General features: G+C 36.5%; 1 protein-coding gene across 3 annotated transcripts in view; it reads left to right on the top strand.

Annotated features, from left to right (window-relative positions):
* The window catches only part of FGF14 (fibroblast growth factor 14), a 594044-nt gene extending 573648 nt beyond the window's left edge, over window positions 1-20396 (top strand). For 2 of the 3 annotated variants that reach the window (XM_070240457.1, XM_023621800.2), the window contains exons 4-5: window positions 13821-14019; window positions 17302-20396. In XM_070240457.1, the coding sequence (XP_070096558.1) occupies window positions 13821-14019; window positions 17302-17438 (336 nt within the window). In that variant the 3' untranslated portion in view covers window positions 17439-20396. The remainder of the gene's footprint in view (window positions 1-13820; window positions 14020-17301) is intronic. The other variant, XM_023621799.2, reaches the window with a different exon arrangement.
* The last annotated feature ends 1409 nt before the right edge of the window (window positions 20397-21805 follow it).

Here is a 21805-nt window from a genome sequence, read left to right as displayed (position 1 = left end):
TAAACACTTTTAATCTTTTCCCATTGTTTTTAGGGAAAGACTGAAGATTTTAACATGACCACCTGGTTTGGCACATGCCTAGCACCCACATCTCCACTCCCACTGCTGTCTCCTTCACACTCTGCATTCCAATTGCACTGTTTTCCTTTTGTCCTTCAAATGATCTGTCTCTGCTCCTGCCTGGGGGCCTTTGCACATGGTATTGCCCCTTCCAGGAATATTCTTTACCCTGCTCTAAGCCTAATTAACTCATACTGATGTTTCAGATCTCAGCGCAGAGTTTAATGTTTTTCCTTACCAACCCAGGCTAGGTCAGACTTGATTGTTATATGTTCTCATAAAAATCATTCCTTTTCTTATAGGAACTTATTTTGTAATGATATGATCATTACTATAAATTTCTTTCTCCTTCTCTACACAGACTATATGAATGTTTGCTCATTGTTATACCTCAAGATCAAGAACAGTGGCAAAGTAGCCAGCCCCATGGCTGAGTGGTTAAGTTTGTGTGCTCCACTTTGGCAGTCCAGGATTTCACCAGTTCAGATACTGGGCCCGGACCTAACACCACTCATTAAGGCCATGCTGAGGTGGTGTCCCACATAGCACAACCAGAGGGACCTGCACCTAGAAATAACAACTATGTACTGGGGGGGAGAGGGGGCCCTTGGGAGAAGGAGAAGAAGAAAAGCAAAAAAAAGAAAGTCACAAATACTAAAAGCTTGCTAAATATTTATTGGGTAAATGAGTTCATGAATTTTAGACATCATTAAGTATAGAATGATGGGAACTTGTTTCCATGTCTTCACAAATTTTCAACTTTATTATCTAATATCTGGGACAAAAAGTTTAGTATTTGTAATGGTAGTTTTTTTGTTGTTTTATTGATTTTAAATAATATAGTTCTTCCCATTTTATAGTGTCACACTTTCAATCAATAACCTGGAAATTAAGACAGTATAAGTCATTAGTGCCTGTAAAATTTCATGATATAACAAGAAAATAATCCAGTCCTAGTTTAGAGAGAATTAAATCCATAGACGAGATTAACTTGAGTGGCTTCAGCTCCACCTAGTCTGAGTCATTTAGCCAGCAGGTTGACATTTTCCTCTCCTCAGTCTCTCTTCTTCCCCAGAAGGTATTGCCATTTCCTCTTTTCTGACTTTCCTGGCCTTTCTCTTCAGTCTTTGATGTTTGTCCTTTTGTATCAACCTTTGGAATTATTAGACAAGTTGTTACCAGAATCTGGGAAATCACAGTCAATGTGTTTCTGGCTCATAAAGCAAAATCAAGAAAAAATAATCCTCAGGTTTTCATTTTAGCACTCCATGGGCTTCCTCTGTATTTCACACGTTCAGTGTTGGTGATTCTTATCAGGTACTGACTTCTCTCTTATGCTGGTAAGATAATTTAGTCAATATTCTGGGAAAAATTATACCCCTTTCATTTGGTCCATATTTTCAACATTGCTATTATTAATAAATATTTGCTAAGTAGCAGCATGATGTAGGTAAATATCACACAGATAGAAATAAAAACATCTTGATTCATTGCTTATTAGGACTAGTGCCCTCTGAGACTCAAAATCATCATCTGTGACATAAGATAATGCTATTTTTCTTCTTAAAGCATTTTTAACCGCATTATTGAATCAAACAAAATATATGTGACTGGTCTTTGAAAATCATAAAGCTCAATACAAATTAATATTATTCAATGAATATGGCATTTTAGGAATATTGTAGAACCTGTGTACAGTTTCTTCATTTTCCTATGGAAGCTTGCATTTTAAAGCTTGGATAAACAGGTACTTTTGATATATTGTTTGGTTTGGTTTTTATTTATACAAGTAAGTGGTTATGACTGGGTATGTTTTAGTAAGAAACATCTACAAGATGTGCTTAATACAAAAAGAGTTTAATGAAAAGGTCTAATTTAAGGGTTTAAAGAAAGGAAAGTAGAAAAATTTTGAGATGCTTGTAGAAATAGAGCTAAAAAGAGAAGCATGTAGAGTCATAGGAATAATATTAAAATACAGTTCAAAGAATTAAGTGGATGAAGACAAGTACATGTTCACTCATAGAATCTGGCAGAGTAAAAGTTACAGCTAAATGTTTGTTGCTTTATATTCAGTTACTCAAGATAGCATGGGCTGAGAAGTAAAGGAGATGGAAGAAAACATTAATAAAGGAGGATAAAGAAACCAGACAAGGTTTTGGTAGCACATGGCAAGATATTGAATTGATTGATTCTCACTACATTAACTTAATTTTTTTGCATAGCATATTCTGCTTCTGTTTTGCTAATAAAAAATTTAAGTGCAATGAATTGAAAATATTTGCTTGCATAAGTATAATATCTTTGTCTAGTTGGATGGAAAAGAGCTGAATATTTTCTGCAGCATTGATTCTATCCAGGAATACAGTATCTTTGTTGCACCCCTCCCCAACCCCACTCCCACTGTCACTGCCATTGCCATTAGTACCCTGACTCTAGGAACACAGATTTTTGTTGTTTTTATTTCCCCAAATGCCTTAGAATTCCTTAATTATGCATTCATTTCTTAAATGGTATCTCCCTGCATCTCTATCTTCTGTTCCTAGTATGTGTAATATCTGCCATAACTACAGCAGGTAGACCATCATACCAGGTCAAATCCTATTTCAAACCCAACACTCAGGAGACATTAGGGAAAATAATGAAATAAGATTAAAAAATAAAACAAATACTGAGACCGAAAAATTTTTAAATAATTTATCCAAATGGATTTAATAATCTTTCCAACCCTTTCCAGTGACCTTTTGTGGACCGTTCATTGAAGGAGCAATTTTTTTCTGGAACTATTTTAACTTCCCTTGTGGTTGCTCCAGCTGTTGTCAAGCCACATCCCTCTCCGGGGTGCTCTCTGAGAACTACATTGGGTTGAGCAGTGGTATAACCAGTGATTTAGAGCCCAGTCCATAGACTCAGGCAGTGTGAGATTAAAAACCTGCTCTGCCACTTACTAGCTATGTAAACTCACCTCCTGAAACTTATCGACTTAGCATCATGGTTTGCTAAAAGGAATAAAATCTGATAATTCATGTAAAGCATTTTGCACTGTGATTAGTTTACATTGATGAATAAATGTTAATAATTACAAATTCTCGCCTTGGTTCTCCTTTAATTAGATTTATGTTCCCATCCAACCTTATGTATAATAGAACAGTGTTCTCTAGATTATTTGTGGTGAAGGACAGTAATTTTTTAAATTTCTAATCTTTTGCAGAGAGATACTCTCATAAAATATAATAAAATAAAACTACTAGAAAAATATTTTTGAAAATACAAAATAAAAGCCCAGAGTTTTTATTTTTGTATTCAACAGCTATTAAAAAATACCCTTAATGTTTACAGAAGTTTTTAAGTGTTTTCACTTACTTGCTGTGCTTGTTTCATTGCAGACAGGAAATAAATAATTTGTAGATTGGCACAGGTCCATGGACCATATTTTAGGTAGTATTGTGATGAAGACTATAATATATTTTAGTATTTACCTTTTGAATGAGATAAACCCATTTCTAAACTGTTCAAATGTTCATTGACATTGTCCTGGTTAGTTAGTATATATATAAATTTGGTTTAATCTGATATTTCTAGATAACAAAACTCAAATCACTAGCTAAATCTGAAAAATCCTTAAAATGGAGGATGATTCAATGCCAACAATCTGACTTTGAAACATCACTAGTTTCTACTGTGATGAAGCCTCTGAGTGTTTGTCAGATCAAGAAACTCTTTGTATAGCACTATGTGCATCTCTTATATGTGACACTATTCACTCTGTCGAGAAAAATATAAAAAACTCATGGCAGCACTTTTTCTGGGTGTTATTACATAGATTCAGTCTGATTCCTTTCACATAAAGCACTATCGGTCTTACAGTTCCTTTTTAGACAGTTCTATCCAACTGACCTATGACTCTGCATATGTTGGAAGTACACTATTGGGAAGATGCTGTGTGACAAAACACCAGAACACATTTGATCCAAGAGCTCAATTTTTCCCCACTATGACACCTTCATCCCATTCTAAACCTCCCTTAGGGAATTTATGACAAGGTGTGACTTATGTTTTTCTGGGGGTATGGTTGACAACAGATGGCAGCCAACCTAATTCCTGTTTTGTTCAATGTTTCTTTAATTGATCAATGGAGGAAAAACTTGTGTATACGTTGGGTGAAGAGATTTATTTTGAGTACCCATATGTTTTCTTCTTTCTTTTTTTTTATATACTTTTAAGAATATATGTTTTTCCACCTTAACAATTGTATTCTAAGAGATGCGTCTCTTCTGCCAGTATAATAACATATATGATTCATACTAGTTTTCTTATGTAGTTAGCTGTAGATAAAGAACAGCAATATAAGGTACATATTTTCTGTTTTAATTGAATGAGTAATTCAGTTGAATTAGTAATTATCTGTATCAGTTATCAACTGCCTTAATGATACCGTGTAACAAACAACCACAAGAGCTGACATGGCATAAACATTAAGTACCTATTGCTTGTGCATCTAACGTCAGATGGAGTTTGGCTAGTTGGCTCTGTAGATCTTGGCAGGACTTGATCACATGTCTGGAAATAGGCTAGTTCAGGTTGGGTAACTTGGCTGTGCTCCATATGTGTCTCTCCTCCAGCAGGTGAGCCCAGGCATGCTCTCAGGGCTGGGGAGGGGGCAGAGAGAGGGCAAACCTAACTGCACAAGTGTTGTCAAGCCCCTGCTTTCTTCAGCTTAGCTCTTAGTGGGAGGACACATCAAATTACATGCTAAAGGGTATCGATCCAGGGGAGGGTAAAGAATTTGGGCCATTTTTGCAATTGATCATATATCTAAAAAAGTAAATCTTTTCAGTTGAATAATAAGATAAATGAGTAGGAATAGTTAAATCTATTTATCTTGATGAGAATAAATGGACTTGGGCAAGTTAGTTAACCCCTCAGTGCTTAGTTTCTTCTTTTCTAAAATGCGAATAATAATAGCACCAATCCCATAGAATTGTAATGAGGATGAAATCAGTTGATTATGTAAATGCATAGAACTATGTCTGATACAAAAGTATGCACAATTGAAGCGTCAGCCATAGTTATTAACATGATGATGATGATGGTGATAATGATGGTGATGATGCTGAGGAATTCACTGTTGAGTGCTGACAAATGTGTGAGGATGGTGTATGGTTGTATCAATACTTTCTTAAGCATATTTACTTTGTGATATTTTTTGCTAATGTTTATAGCACTGATACCATCTGTTCATGTTACATATATTATTATTTTAGGAATGTAGAGATGTCTCTTTTCTAGAGAAAACAGATTTAACATTATAGAACCAGTTGGCACATAATTTTATTTATCATCTTAAAATTTATTACTTAAAGAAATATACTGTAAGTACTTTATATTTTTGTTTCCACTTTCTTCCTTTGATAAGTTTATGCTAATCTAAAGAAATGGTAGCAAGTTTATGAATAATACCAATTTAATTGATATTTCATATAATTTTATGATCATTTATTAAGTTATCTGTATGGTAATGGGAACATATGCCAATGATTCCCAGGCTCCACTGTGCATACAGATCACCTGGGATTTTGTTAAAATGCAAAATCTGCTTCAGTAGGTCTGCAGTGCGGCCTGGGGTTCTGCGTCTCTGACAAGTTCCCAGGTGATGAAGCTGCTATTGGTCCCTGAATAAATTACGTATATTTAAAGATTTTATATATATGTATATATGCAATATATTAAAATATACATTTATATTAAATAAATAAAATAATTAAATTGATCATTTAATATTTGTTCATTATAATAAATGTAATGTTCTTGCCACAATTGTCAAAAACCTTGTAAGTCATAAGATAATATATATTAAATATAATAAATTTAAAAATATTTAATAAATAAAGTAATTAAAACATCTAAAGAGAGAGAGAGAGAGAGAGAGATATGAGAATATATACAATAGTTCCTCCTTATTCACGAGAGATACATTCTAAGACATGGATACCTGAAACCACGGATAGGGCCAAACCCAATATCTACTATGTTTTTTCCTGTACGTACATAGCTATGATAAAGTTTAATTTATAAATTAGGCACAGTAAGAGATTAGCAGAAATAACTAATAGTAAAAAAGAACAATTACAACAATATATTGTAATGAAAGTTACCGTAGATCTTAGTAACCTCAGCATACGAATTTTTCTTTCCTTTTTTTTTCTTTGAGGAAGATTAGCCCTGAGCTAACTGCTGCCAATCCTCTTCTTTTTGCTGAGGAAGACTGGCCCGGAGCTAACATCTGTGCCCATCTTCCTCATGTGGGACGCCTGCCACAGCATGACTTGCCAAGCAGTGCCATGTCGGCACCCGGGATCCGAACCGGCGAACCCTGGGCCGCCGAAGCCGAACCTGTGCACGTATCTGCTGTGCCACCCGGCTGGCCCCTTTTTTTTCCTTTTTAAGTGAAGAATGTTTACCTTTTCACTTAAAGGAAGCACTTTCTAGCTTCTCTTTGGAATATTCGAATCATCAGCATCACTACTCTTGCGCTTTTAGGCCATTATTAAGGGAAATAAGGGTGACTTGAATACAAGCACTGCCACTGTGACAATCGGTCTGATAGCCCAGATCGCTGCTAAAATGGGCAGGTAGATAGATGATGTGGATCTGCTGGACACAGGGATGATTCGTGACCCGGGTAGGAGGGAGCAGGACCCACAGAGATTTCAACATGCAACTCAGAATGGCGGGCAATTTATAAACTTATGAATTGTTTACTTCGGAATTTTCCATTTAGAAATTTCAGACCGAAGTTGACTGTGGGTAACTGAAACTGCAGAAAGGGAAATTGAGGATAAGGAGGGACTACTGTATATATTTATTTATTTATACATATGTAACATCTCTAAATGTCAAATGGTATCTTTACTGACAAAAACTATATATATATCTATGCCTTCATTTAAAATTTTGTTTCTCCGGAAACTACTGAAGTAACAGCTTCTGGTCCTATAAATATAAGTACTGTAGAGACTGCTTTGTTGGTAGGAATGTACTTAAAATTACTGAGTCCTGTAACCAAATAAAAGCTGTCTCTTAAACACATAAATAGTTATACTTTAGTTTGAAGCATACACATAAACAATTTACTATTTTTTTCTCCCTGTGGGCATTCGTCACAGCTCAATATTTTATCTATTTGATTATGTAGAATTTCAGATAAATAAAAGGCATTAGCCACCTAAATTTTCTGCTTTTGAGTGTTAACTACAAATTCTTTTTTGTTTCAAAATTCATGACTGTAAAATATCCTAAAAGGTCAGAATATTCTTCCCTTTATATGACTCTTAAGAGTACTCTGCACACTTTCTAAAGAACTGAGTAATGTCAGAACAGTACCATTAAAGGATATAATTGATTTTAAAACTGGAGAACATGAGGGAGAGTAGGATAAGTCTCTGCTGACCTTAGTATAAACTCTGTAGGCTACATCTGCAAAACATAGAAAAGAGAGGAAAAACCCGACAATACAGGTTAAATGGATCGTGGGGATTCCCACCTAAAGGTATGTCTAATTAAGTTGAAACCTGTTAAGGATAATTAAATAACTACTACCTTGTTCATGGTAACAATTAACATTTGAGTTGCACTTTTCGATTCAATTTATAGTTTCTAACTATAACCAAGTTTACAGTTTGCAAATCATTTCATACCTCTATTGTCTTATTTGATATTTGCAAGAAATCTTTGTGATTTGTTATTATTCTCCAAGTAAGAACTTGAAATCTGAAGCTCCCTCCTCTTCTCAGTGTCAGTCTGGAGAGAAATATTCATAAGAAGTTCAGGGTCAGGGTTATTATTAGGCTGTTGATGAGAGGAGACTGAGTTTTTTGATGACTCTGAAACATAGAAGTTAATAGAATATTAATAGCTAGTATTTATTGTGTATTTATTATGTGCTATTTGCTACTAATGTCTAATATCATTTCTCTACCCTCTGTCTTTAATCTACTTTGGAATTTCCTTTTATTCTAATAAATGCTGTAAATTTGTCTGGAATGACTGTTTTTATATTTTTCTCTTTGAAACAGTGGTGCTGATGGTAGGCAAATTCACAGATACTAATCAAACATAACTTTAATTTAGTCATAAATAAAACCAAAGGTGATGCAGTCACTAAATGGAATTTGTGGGCTACTACTTGCTTGTTCTTACCAGAAGGCCGGTCTCCCAACACACCATAAAGGCTTTTCCAGGCATGAAATTGATGAAAACTCTGATTAAAATTGTATACATTTGTGTACGTGAAAATAAGTGCAACCCAAGTGTAACTTGGGAATACTTAGCTCCTTAGGAGTTTGAAATTGGATTAACAACTCCACCCCCAATTACCTAAGTTGGAAAGTCCTCAAAATTTACCTTAGATCAGGGTTCACAGAATTTTTTGGCAAAAGACCATACAGTAAATATTTTAGGTTTTGAGGCCATATAATCTCTGTCTGAACAACTCGCCTCTGAACTCTGTAGTGTGAATTTACAAAAACAAGTGGCAGCTGTATTTGGCCCATGGGCCATAGTTTGCTGACCACTGAGTTATATTCTCAAGGTCACTTTTAGTTCTTAGGCTATGGTTATGCTGAATTATCTGGGTTTATGGCTAATTCTTTGGTTATGAATTATGGAACATGGGTCCTCCCTTCCCTCCACCTTCTCCTTTCATCCTGAACCCAGAAGCCTAGCTTTATACATGCAAATGGCCCATCAGGGTATTTTCCTAAACAATTCATTTCCCTCAAAAGAGAAATTCTGCTGCTCCTGTTAAGATAATAAGGACACCACAGATGGTGCTTTCATCTCAAAAACAACCACAACATAAAAGGAGATATGAAATTTTTGTTTAATTGTTGTGTTTTTCTATTCTGTGATTTGATGATTTCGTTTGGCAATGATACAAATTAATATTTAAGCTTCTGCTAGAACTCAACTGTTGATTTTGTTGTGGTCGTGTTGGTGGTTCTAAATATAGGAGGCAAGATGAGAAAAAGACCTGACAAACTCCTTATATATTTCATTTTGGCAATTTTGAAGCATGGGTATTTAAGCTTAAATTTAAATAAACATTCTCATATCATCACTGCTAGTTTTCGAGTGTTTCACTGGCACAGTCATTGTATTACTCAGATGTATAAAAACCCTAAGTTAGGTTAGGGTTGCGCTGATCAGCCAGTGGGATTCCTTCTCTGGCCATTCTGCACTGGAGATCTCAAACCAGAGACTCAGAGGCTCTGTCTCAGCCCCTGGTCCACACTATATGGAAAAACAAGAACGAGAACCAAGAAATAGTTGACACCACTAAAAGGAGATTTAGTGTGAGGAACAGCTGCTTCTTTTACCATCATTTCTACCACTCTCTCTGCCTGCTCATCACCAAGCTTGAGTAGGGGGCATTTATCCTCATACTGGGGCCGTGATGACTCCAGCCTGCTTCACTCCTGTATCTGCCTGGTCAGTGTAGACATTTGACTTTGTGGCCCCTGTTGTGCACATGATCCCTGGAGATCTCCTCAGTTACAATTATTCGAAGTCCCACCTATGGGACTTTTCACTCCATATGTCTCCCTAAAGCCTCTTGTAGGACTTAAACACAAAACTATATTACTTGTACAATTACTATCAAGAGCATTTTTGTTTATGTCGATTGATGTCACTTTTTCCTTGCAAGGAAATGCCTTTTAGAAGTTAGTGCCAAGAAAATGAAAAGATTTTCTGTTTTCAATAATTTTTATAACATATAGCCTTTCTCTTTTTGTCTTGACTACTAAGATGTTTAGAACTCAATTTAGTAACGTGTTGTAATTCTGGGGTTATTTCTCCTCTTATTTTGTGCGTCATTGATTATTATATTAATACTAATTACTAGAGTGAACACACATCTACATATGTCCTACAAACAATTTTCAAATCCAAGTGATACATACACTAAGTTCTCAAAACCATCCTCCAGATTGACAACAAATTTGTATTTATAAAATACTAATCAGGCTATGCCATTATTCCCTTGCTTATTCAAGAAACCTACATGTCTACCTCTTGCTTAAAAGAAATCTAACCTGTTTTTCAGTGTCTAAGTCCCCTATCATGTTTCTCCAACCTGCCTTCCTCGCCCTTTCTGCCCCTACAAAGTCTCAGTAGTGGACTAATCATAGTTCTCCAAATGTACCACAGCGTTTCCCACCCCTCATCCTTCACAATACCATTTATTCCACCAAAAATCCCTCTAGTATTCTGAAAATAAGTCTGCCACAGCAAATGTTACACTCTAGTGTCAATTTTTATGCACAAGAATTTTAGCAAAATTCTTTCAGTGCAGAATCTTGTTCATTGTGTATATGTTCATTTTGGTATATCTGATGCTGTGTCCAATATTTGGTATAAAATTGTGCTCATTGACTAATCAGTTAGCTAAATTTTGGTTTGCTGAAATATTGTTAGAATTGAAATAACTGATACACAGTTATTTTTGACTATAAGTAATGGGTTTTTTTTAAGAATAAATATTGAGTGCTTACTATATGCCAGGTCCTCTTCTAAATATTAGTTCACTCCATCCTCAAAATCACCCTGTTTTATCCTATGATTTTTGTACCCTTTTTCAAAGTGAGGAAACTGAAGCCCAGAGGTTAGGTAATTTCCCCAACAGCTAGTAAGGAGCGGGGCCGGGAGGTCTGGTTCCACAGATGGTGTTCATAGTCACTCTACTCCACTGCCTCCCATTTGCATATTGAAAGTATATTTGTCCCTTATGACACCAAATAAATAGTAACTAATCTCAGCTTTCATTAGTCCTATCAGTTCTCCTGGGAATGCTGTGATTATTTTGGACTTTAATATTTGATGGGCAGATTAAATCCTTGAAAAGTCTAGAGAAGTCCAGTAAAATGTATTAGATCTTTGTCTAATTGTACCTTTGAACATAGTGTGTGTGTGTGTGTGTGTGCGTGCTCACATTAATTATTTAACCAAGAATTAAGGAGGCTGAAAATGTACTGACTAGTCTCCACCATCACAAGCAACTGAAGACAATGGCTCTCCCTGTGGGAGACAGAAAGAATCACCTATCTCTGAAGTCACAGGCACAGCTCACAGAAAGAGGCTGTGGAATTGACTTCCTTAGAGCCCTAAGACGCAAAAGTATTTTACCTAAAAAGACTTAGCATCAGACGTATACTAAGACACATTCTGAGAATAAATAACTTCTCCACATCAAGGGTCTTCATTCTCTTTCATCCTCAACTTAGTCAACTCAGAGCGGAGACAATGCAGTTCTAATTTGCAGATGGTATTGCAAGCAGCATCTGCCATGTTTCCTGCATTATGGCGGTGAGGATCAGATGAGAATGAGGATTGGCTACACTATGGACCTGCATTTCCAAAGCCTGAGGCCCTGCTGTCTCTAGATAAGGGTCAGTCTTCAGTGATCCTCTCAATAAGGTGAAACAGGCTATGGGCAGAGACCTGATATCCCAGAAGGCAAGTGCCAGCTCCTTTGAGCCCTGAGTGACCTACTGGGTCAGCTCTTAGCACCGCACTCCCAATTGGTTTTGAAACAGGTTTTAATTAGTAAACGATATGCTTGGATGCCTTGGCTTGTCTCGGTAAAAACACAAGTGACATGCCAAAGTCTAATCTGTTTGTCCTAGAAGGTGCACTTTCAACCAATATGTTATATTTATTAGTCTTTTGAGGATAAGCCAGATTTACAGCATTCCATTTTATTTTCCTCCCACAGTGTATGGACATGCACCCTTTTATCAGTCTTCTCTTTGAAGCACAGTCTGGAGACTGTTATTTATTAATGAGACAATTAGTAGGAAGATATTTGGAAGAATAGAAATTAGTGGAAGGCTAGAACATTTATCTGGATGAGATCTCACTCAAACCCTAGGGAGCACATCTCTGAGAAATGAAGGCCTACATACATTCCTTTGGGAGGAGGCTAAGCCTGTCTTTGGGCTATTTTAATCTCATCAGATTAATCACTGGATCTGTCATCTTTATCGTGAAAAGCATCTGCCATTAACAAAATCTGTTCCCCTTGGAAAACTATTAGCTAAACTATTAGTTAAAGTTATGGGGCACTCTGAATAAATTGTATCCTGCAAAGACATCATTTGATAATTCACACTCTCATGGGAAGTTTTGAAAGAGCATTTCCACAAGCAATAATGTCACACTCTTTATTATGGTTAGCATAACTTCAGCTCTTTTTCTTTTTTTTTTTTTCCGAAGATTAGCCCTGAGCTAACATCTGCCAATCCTCCTCTTTTTTTTTTCTGAGGAGGACTGGCCCTGAGCTAACATCCATGCCCATCTTCCTCTACTTTATATACGGGACACCTACTACAGCATGGCGTGCCATGCGGTGCCATGTCCACACCCAGGATCCGAACCAGCGAACCCCAGGCCGCCAAAGCAGAATGTGCACACTTAACCGCTGCGCCACCAGGCTGGCCCCGACTTTAACTCTTAAAAGTTTTAATTTTTAGTCCCTAAAGGCTGTGTTTTTCAGAATGTGTATAGAAAATAATTTTTTAAAAGAAAAACACAAATTATTTTCTGCAGTCAAAAATCTATTAAGGTGAAATGAAGACCTTGTGTATATTTTCTCAAGTATAGTGATATTTTTAAAAAGATCAATGACAAATCTCCATTTTTCATCTGTATTTCATATATGTATGGAATAGCACAGTACTGAGCGTATTTAAAACAGCCACAAAAACTGGTTAAGTGGCTTCCATGGTCTATAACTAGGAAAGCTGAATTTTTAAATTATTTGTAATAGAGGGCTATCAGAAATTCCTGTGTAGGTTGTACCCTGAAAAATTTTTCACAAATATACATGATATTATATTCATTATTATTCATTCCAAAATAATAAATGTTAGAAGTATGTAAAAGCCATCTTGAATATTTGCGTTATTAAAGAGAGTCATAAAGTTGTAAGCTTTGGGCTACTCATCAATCAGTGTCAATCATGGCATTGAGTGCCACGGCATTTAACTCATTGCACTCTTTCCAAAAATGCTGTGTGGATTTCAGTCAGGGCGGTGTTTGAAGTTTCTCTTCAAGAGTTCTAGTGGGCTCCAAACCATGCAATCAGTTCATTATTTTCAGCTCCTCTCACTATGACCAGCTAACAGGACCCCTGGCCTCAGCTCCAGTGGCCAGTTTGTGTGCAAGCGGATTGTCATAGTTTTAGTTTGAGGTTTCAGTTTGTCTCTTTGTAGGTAGAATGTATCTCCCCATAATATCAGTGATTCAATTAACAACTGGCAAGTGTTGAAGTATCATATAAATATTCCTCTAGAAATATTGAAAACAGATTAGCAAATATCTTAATATATATTTTATTTTTGTTTAGTTTATTGTGGCTATATGATGCTACTTTCTTGTGCCCTTTCTCGTTATGCTGTGGTTGAGTTGTATTCTGTTTAAGTGAAGCTCTTTTGAGTTTGTTCATGTCTTCTATTTTCGTATTAAAGGACATCCACACTGTTGTCTATATGTTTTCCCAAGAGTAGCAGCTTCTTCTCTATTCCTTGTATATTGAAAACAGTGTGAGGACAGTTAGTGTGTGCGGGAAGAGGTGCGTCTGCTCATCCGTGCGGAAGGGCTGGCTCCCTCACCACGGAGGCCACGCTTCTGGAGGAATGACAAGAAAGCACGGTGAATCTCCCCTTGCTGCCTCTGACTTTCTTCTCCTCCTTTTCTCTTGACAGGAACTTTTTACCCCCGAATGCAAGTTTAAAGAATCTGTTTTTGAAAACTATTATGTAATCTACTCATCTATGCTGTACAGACAACAGGAATCTGGTAGAGCCTGGTTTTTGGGATTGAATAAGGAAGGGCAAGTTATGAAAGGAAACAGAGTAAAGAAAACCAAACCAGCAGCTCATTTTCTACCCAAGCCATTGGAAGGTGAGTGTGGTGTCTGCATTATCTTTATCAGATTTATTAAACATTTATTTTTCACATTAATAACTACCATGGCTACATGGAATCCTCATGGAATGCTGGAAATTGTCTTTATCTTGATCAGGGTGGTGGTTTGCGTAGGTGTCTACTTACGTTGTGCATTTAAGATTTGTGCCCTTTATACACTTTATATATGCATATGTGTGTGTATATTATGTGTATATATATACATAATATATACAAATTATACATTTTACATATATACATGTTATCCTATACATATGCACATATATATGCAAATTAGCGGGATGCATATATATTCATATATATATATAAAACTTCCTTTCCGACCACTTCTAATGTCTGAAATCCTCACTGCCCCAACCTCTCTAACCCCTAGATAATTTTAATTAATTAATTAAAAAAATTTAAATCTGTAATGATATTATAAATCTGTGACAATAGCTATTATTAGAAAACCTAAGTTTTGAGTATTATGGGATAAAAGTATTTGCCCATTTTGGTGTTATCTAAGTGAAAGAAATCATATACATGTGAATTGTCATAATTACAGAAAAGGAAGAGTTAACAGCTTGACCCTTAAAGAACCTGCTGACTTTATGTATCTCCCTTCTAAACTGCATAATTGTTTAGTAAATTCAGTTGTGGCATTTCTTTCTTTTACTATAATAATTTATCTGCATTCACTTGTAAACAGTGAAGACTTCACATTTATTTTGATTAGATTCCCAGAGAGCAGGCTGAGAAGTTTTGTTAATTAATTAGAAACATCTGAACCCTTCTCATTAAGGATTCTGCCAAAAGTGTCACTTATGTTTATCTATGTAACAATTGTTTGAGAACTACAAAACTAAAATTGATATTGAGGCTTTTCAAAAGTGTTTTCTGTTCAAATACTTTTATTTACCCATTGCAGAAAATTAGATCTACCATAACTAAACAAACACCTTAAGCTAGCTTAGACAATTTTTCTTTTTGTCTTTTATTCCTACAGGAGAGCCTTAACCATCAAGAGAACATGCATATTGGTTTTATAACCCATATTCTGTATACAAGAATAAGACAATTTGAAATGTCGAAAGTTAATTCTTAATTATCTGTGAATGTGTAATTCAGCTTTCAGTTTGCCTCCGTTTGGAAACACTCTTCTTGGTTAATACTACCTTCATAATTTCAATGATGTTGACTTACTATCCCCCTTAATTAAATTTACCTCTAGAACAAATCATTGAAACCCAAACAATTAGCCACCTCTCTAGGACAGGAAAAATTATGCCAAAGTCTGAAATATGAGTTGATTATTCTGTAGAAGGATGAAATCAGAGAGTTTCTCTGTTCTTCCATATTAACACATCTATGATTTGGTTTTACTGTTTTAAATAAATTTTGAGGCCATCAGACTCATCAATATTCAAATGCAATTGAAAAATTAAAAAACTAAGTCCATAGCAGCTCCCCAAAAATCTTGGGTTTTTTGTCACTTTTCATTAATTTTTGTTTTGAATATGGACCATTAGGAATTGACTAAATTTCTGAAACCTTACCTCTTGGTTGCACCAATGTAATAAAAGTCCAAAGGGCTTTTATATCTCTTAACTGAGGCAAAATCTTGAAACCAGCTATTTTGTATACCGAGCAGGAAATATCTGAGACTCTAAAGGTGTGGAGGAATAACGTCACTTGATGTTTCAATCATAAACGGGACTCTTTGTATGTATGTATACGTGAGGAAGAGAAAAACAGTATTTTTATCATGTTTTAAAATAATTAGCAGACGGTCTAAAAACAAAGTCTAAAATCTAAAAAACATTAGTCTAAATCCAAAAACAATTAATCAAGTATGATAATGATAGAGGTTATCCCATAGTGTAATTGATAGAGAAAAATCACTTTCAAATTTTCAAAACCTATACAGGATGTAAATTATATAATGGGCAATGTTAGGATAAATTAAGTACTTGATTAATTATTGATGCTCTGGGGCATTCATATCTCTTACACAACTTCATCCATAGCCAATCAAGGTTAATGCTCTGATGCTATTGTCTCCTAAATGAGTTAGTAGTAGAGGTGAGAGATTGGAAAGTGTTTCACGCATATGGATTAATCCCTTTTACTACCTTGCCAAGACATTTAATATAGGTCTGAGGTACACATGTACTTTCAAATAAGAGTGTTGCTAAAAAGTCACATGATGCATTGCTGCAAAGGTAAAATTCTACCATCTTGACATGGAGAATTCATCTGGTAGTTCATCCTAACTATCCTAACTATCATCACAACATATCATAAACTTTCAAAAACCTATAAAGCAGGTTAGGCAGCTCTAATTCACTTGTATTTCTTATGGCATATAACTTTAACTCAGCTAGTTTTCCCCAAGCATCAACCTCTCTTAAATGTTCTTTTCCAGGATTCCCTAGAATCATTTTCTAAAAAGCCACATGAACTATTGTGATTAATTATGTCACCAGATACTATTCAGGCAATTCCTCAGGGCTTCCTGAGATGTCAGTCCCACCTCCCCTCTTGCTGTCCTATGCTTCTGCCTTATATGACATCAATTATAGACTTTTAATATATCCAAAAATGAGGCATAAAAAATATAAAATATCACAGAGTCTCTTTCTATGATCGCAGAAGAGGAAACATAAACAGAGATCTCCGAGGGCCCTGGTTTAAGAAGAGTGAGGTCTTTTTTATTTCTTTGTGTAGCTGTGAAGTTGACACTAGTGTGACTGTGTTGTTTCTGAACCACTTGAGAGAAAAATAATGTAATGATCTAGGGTGTAAATACTTAGACTTGAAAAGGTGAGTGGCAATGAGTGGTTCAAGTGCTGACAGTACTGTGCAGTGGAAGGAAGTCTGGGGTGTCCTTGCTGTACAAAGAGAATGAGGTTAAATGCTTGCCATTCTTCTATACTTTGGGGGGGTGTGTGTGTGTGTTTTATATCTTAGGCCCACAAAGAGGCCATAGCTCCCATTTACGCCTTCTCTTCTAGACAAAAGTCCATGCACATCCATGTATATATTTTAGTTACATAAACCAGAGAATGCAAAGGAAGTAATGTCTTCTGTTTGGGGGCTGGATTTTACTGCTTTAAAACAGGAATTGTCTCCCAGCGGGATTGCTTGACTTCAGGGAACACAGGATCGGGCACACTGCTGAGGTCTGTGTGCGCGTCGATGGGCCATTCTTGCACCTGACCCAGTAATTTATGTTTCCTTCTCTTCCTTTCTTCATGCCCTCCTTCCTGTCACTAGTTGCCATGTACCGAGAACCATCTTTGCATGACGTTGGAGAAACGGTCCCGAAGGCCGGGGTGACGCCAAGTAAAAGCACAAGTGCGTCTGCAATAATGAATGGAGGCAAACCAGTCAACAAAAGTAAGACGACATAGCCAGATCCTCACAGGTGTTGTGACTTACTCGTCCCGAGCACAGTTGAGTGATTTATCCTTGCCAGACATTCCTGCTCCGTGGCTGAGGAGCAGCTGGAAGTAAGCGGATGCTTGCTCTTTGCTGTCTCGAACTTCTTGGTTGCAAGTGGATAAATCTCAACCTGTTGCACCCCCCACAACAAGAAGACACCTGGATAACCAGCTAAACTCAGACCATGGAATGCCCTACCAGATATGGAATGCCTTTTTAATATCTTTTCTGTGACCGTGACACTTCATGTGAATGACATACTTCACAAGTACACTCGATACTTTGCCTGCTGACAGCTACCCATAATCCTTTTTGAGTCCTGTTTCAGCGAAATCCATGTGTTTAAGTTCAATTTTGTAGCACTCAAATACTATTGAGTAATTTCTAGTTAGACGCTGTAAACCTGTGCTATTATGGATTTCTCTTCTTCCCGTTTTTACAGGGCTGCTCGCTCCACTGTCTGTGATGTTTTGCAGGGATTGTGTTCCTCTAAATAGTAAATGTTGCGGTTGGCTTAGTTCGGAGAGCGATCAGGGAATCAGGAAGCCTACTAAACCTATTATTACAAATTGCATCTATAAAGATTGAGTGTTGTCTCCGGCTCACACTATCAATTAAACACACGTAGACGCTCTGTCCAGTAGCAGATCCTGTACTCCTGAGGTTGCCGGGGTGAGAAATGGGTCAAACACAGTCCATGGGAAGCTCTCTACAATACGTGTTTGACACTCCCCCTATAGTTTCTTTGTGTGTGTGTGTGTTTTATACATATCACAAGCTTACTGGTAATGGTAACATTTGCCTTGCCCAGCGAGCAAGACCCACTGGTTTTTGAGAAAGTGGGTCCAAAGAACTCTGTAGGCCTTGTAGGCCTGATTAAGGTTCATTTTTCATCTACTAATCCTCATTATTTGGGAAAAAAAAAAAAAAGGAAAAATCAATAATTACAACCTACAAGAATTGCGCTACCTAAATCCATTCCAGAAATAATCCTTCCTGTTTTTAATGAACCGAACTTAATGCCATCCCCAGTTTTGGCTGCGTTCCACTCATACTCAGCAGAGCATGGGCAAGGCGCCTGTTGTGTTCTTTTCTGCAGCAGCAATGCAAACGTTAGTTACAAATTAGACTTTAATATTTTTGGTGTTTAATGACAAGTTTTTAAACTGGACATATTAGGAAAAAATATTTTTTTTAGCTCAGCATGCTGAGTGAGGTACTGTGTGTTTCACCGGTCCCTACCTCTAACTCAGCTTGTTGGGGCCCAGGGTGCCCAATGGCTGGGGTAGAGGTGCCTTGCCATGATCTCAGAATGCAATCTGTTGAATTATTCTAGATAAAACTAAAGGCAAACCAACACGTTCAAACATCAGGTTTTTGGTCCATTCACTTGATTTGCTTGTGTTTTATTTTGCTTTCTTAATTTCCTTTTGAATAACTCTGAGCTTAGGGAAGGCATCTTCTAAGAAAGGCCATGAATAGTTGACTACGCAGTGAAGAAACCATACAAAATGTTCAATATTGGATATAAAGAGTTTCAAAATGTTTAATACTGAACTGTTTGGAAATATATTTGTTAACTCTGTGTACTTAATAAAATTCAATGTTTTCTCCTCAGAAGAGTTAATTGAGACCAAACTGAACCTCATTTACAGAAAACTCTATGTGGGATCAATGTACGGGCCTCATGTTCTTATTTCCATGTGGAAGGGTGACCCGTCACCACCTTCCCCACCTGCACTGTCTTTACTGGGAAATTATTTTGTCACTGCTTTCCTAAGTCTACATGACAGCCCTTGCCCAGCATTTAAAAATTTTGGCCTGCTTAGCTGATTAAAGATTTAGTATAAATTTAACTGTTTATGCTTATTTCGTTTTCATATCAGATTCCATTTTAATAAATAAAAAGTTAGCCTAATGTTTGAGTAGATTTATTGCTGATAATGCTATAGTACAAATACAAAAAAATTATTCCTTTGACCATTCTGATTTCTGGTTATGCCATTTTAGAGCCTATTGTTTTTAAAAGGATAAGTTAAAATACATTAGATGAATTTCATTAACCAATTATTTAAGAAAGACATATATTCCAAAATACGTGGCAAACTATGAATAATTTAACTTGAAATTCCAATTAGATGGGCTTACAGACACTGCTTACCCCACCACACACACACAGACACACACACACACACACAGACATCCCAAACAACCCCGCCTATTTGTTTTTGGTAATCAGCCCTACCTACTTGCTGGTTTCTTTTTCTCCTGCAAACTTGTGTGTTTGTTAAAATTAAGACAAGATTTATTTTTGTAAAAGACTGAGATTTATGTAACCATGCACCTCTGTTTTGTTTTTTATATGAGTTGTCTATAAGGGCATTTATCCCTCTTCTAATATATGTTTAGACATATTGCAGAGGGGTCCTTGTTACTTGTAAATTAGTTCAATCGTTTCCTTTGTGTCTGGTCTCCCCTGTTGCATGGGACGAGGACAGCACTGAAGACCTGCATGTAGTAGGACCAGTGTATCAAGAACTGTTGGGATGTATTACTCAATTTACATACAAGAGTTTGTCTGCATTGTACAGTTTCTGTGTTTAATATCATTTGTTGTATTCACAAATACAACATATTGAATAAAATATTTATATGAAGGCATCTTAGAAAACATCAAACAACTTTATGTAATGAAATGGCATTGCATTACCCACAAATATAGAGAAATGTCATGTAAATAAGTTGGTAAACTCAATTTCCCCCTTTACCATGCCAAAGAAAATTTTAGCTCTTTGATAATACCTCTCTTGCTATTTTTCCAGGATAAGACTCCACCATTTTTTCCCCTCAAAAATTAAGTTTGCTGTTATTAAGTAAGTGCAATCTGTCATTACTGATGTTCTGTATAGTAAATCTGATGGAATTCATTTGTATTTACAGACTGTGTGTTTTGTACCTCCATGTACATATGTCGATTGTATGAAGTCTCTCTAATATCACATTCCTTTTGCATGCATATCTGGTGTGGGAGGGGTATTTCTACTGATTTGTTATGGTAGCTGATTGCTTCGTACATCCCTCAACAGTGCTCGGGAATGGTTATTGTTTCGATACCTCGAGTGACACCACTTTTATTTTCCTATAAGTTTGCTTTCTGAAATGTTTTGCTACAAATTTACTTGGAAAAATTATAGAAGAGATGCAAATGGTCCACCCTACCTAAAGAGTAAAATGGTACTGAGAATCATTTCATTACAAATCCTGGAGAATGGAGAGATTCTTGCTCCGTTTGCTTGCCCTGAGTGTTTTGGAGTAGGGAGTGGCTTCCGGGGCCCCACAATGGGCCCACAGGACTCGTGCTGCAGGCCTTCTAATTATTTGCCTCTTGGAGAGGAAGCAGAGTTTCTTTATGACACCTGGCCAGTTGCTTATTTAATGCCAAAAGTGATAAAACAGTCAGATGTTTTCGGGATGAGCAGTATCAGATTTGGTTCTCTGTTAAAAAACAAAACAAAACAACAAAAAAACTTCTTGTTCTTTAAGTTAGACGTGTGTGATCCATAATATTAGAGGGAGAATTAACATTTGAAAAAGAGACCAGAGTGACTAAGAAATCCACTTTAGAAGGAAGTGAAAATAATTGAAAATTATTTTTAATTTTATTTCAGAACAAGACTATATCCGGGGACAGCAATTGAGCTAAATGCAGGCATATCAAAATCCAGATGTGAACTGTGTTACTTTGGAGTAAAATGCATTTCATAGCTTAGGTTTCTTAGCTTACCAGATGACGCACAGGACCTGTTGACTCTCTTGAATACTGGGTATGGTTTCCAAGTTTTGAGTCTGCAAACAAAGGCTGAGTTATGTTTTTTTTCTGTTTTTTTCTTGATTTTCTATATCATTTAGTCTAATCCCAATGTTTGCTGGCAGAGAGTGTGTTGACATTTGAGGGGGTGGGGCCATTCCTTTCAATGGACTGCAGGAATCTAGATTAGCTCAAGGGGTCCAGGGAGAAAATGGGGTATGATGATTCTCCTCTTGGGTCATAGGCCCTTAGTCGAATTTTATTGAAAAGTCCTTGTGGGAAATTCCTCAGCGATGATTTGCCGACCAAGCAGGGTTAGTGCCAACACCACCCGCAAACTTGCTGCGTCCTTCCCAATTGACATTACCCACCATAACTTCCTACAACATTGAACAAGCCAAGGAGGTTTGCACATTTTCCTCCACCTATCACAAGTTTGTTCTTGCCCTGCACATTTTTTGAGGGAGTGTCTATCTTAGTAATGGAATCAAAAGTCAAAGCGCAAAATCGCATTAAAGAAGGGTAGAA

This window comes from Equus caballus, chromosome 17, assembly GCF_041296265.1.
Source record: "Equus caballus isolate H_3958 breed thoroughbred chromosome 17, TB-T2T, whole genome shotgun sequence".
NCBI classification, from domain to species: Eukaryota; Metazoa; Chordata; class Mammalia; order Perissodactyla; family Equidae; genus Equus; species Equus caballus.
Note: the sequence above shows the minus strand (reverse complement) of the source record. Positions and strands in the feature narration are given on the sequence as shown.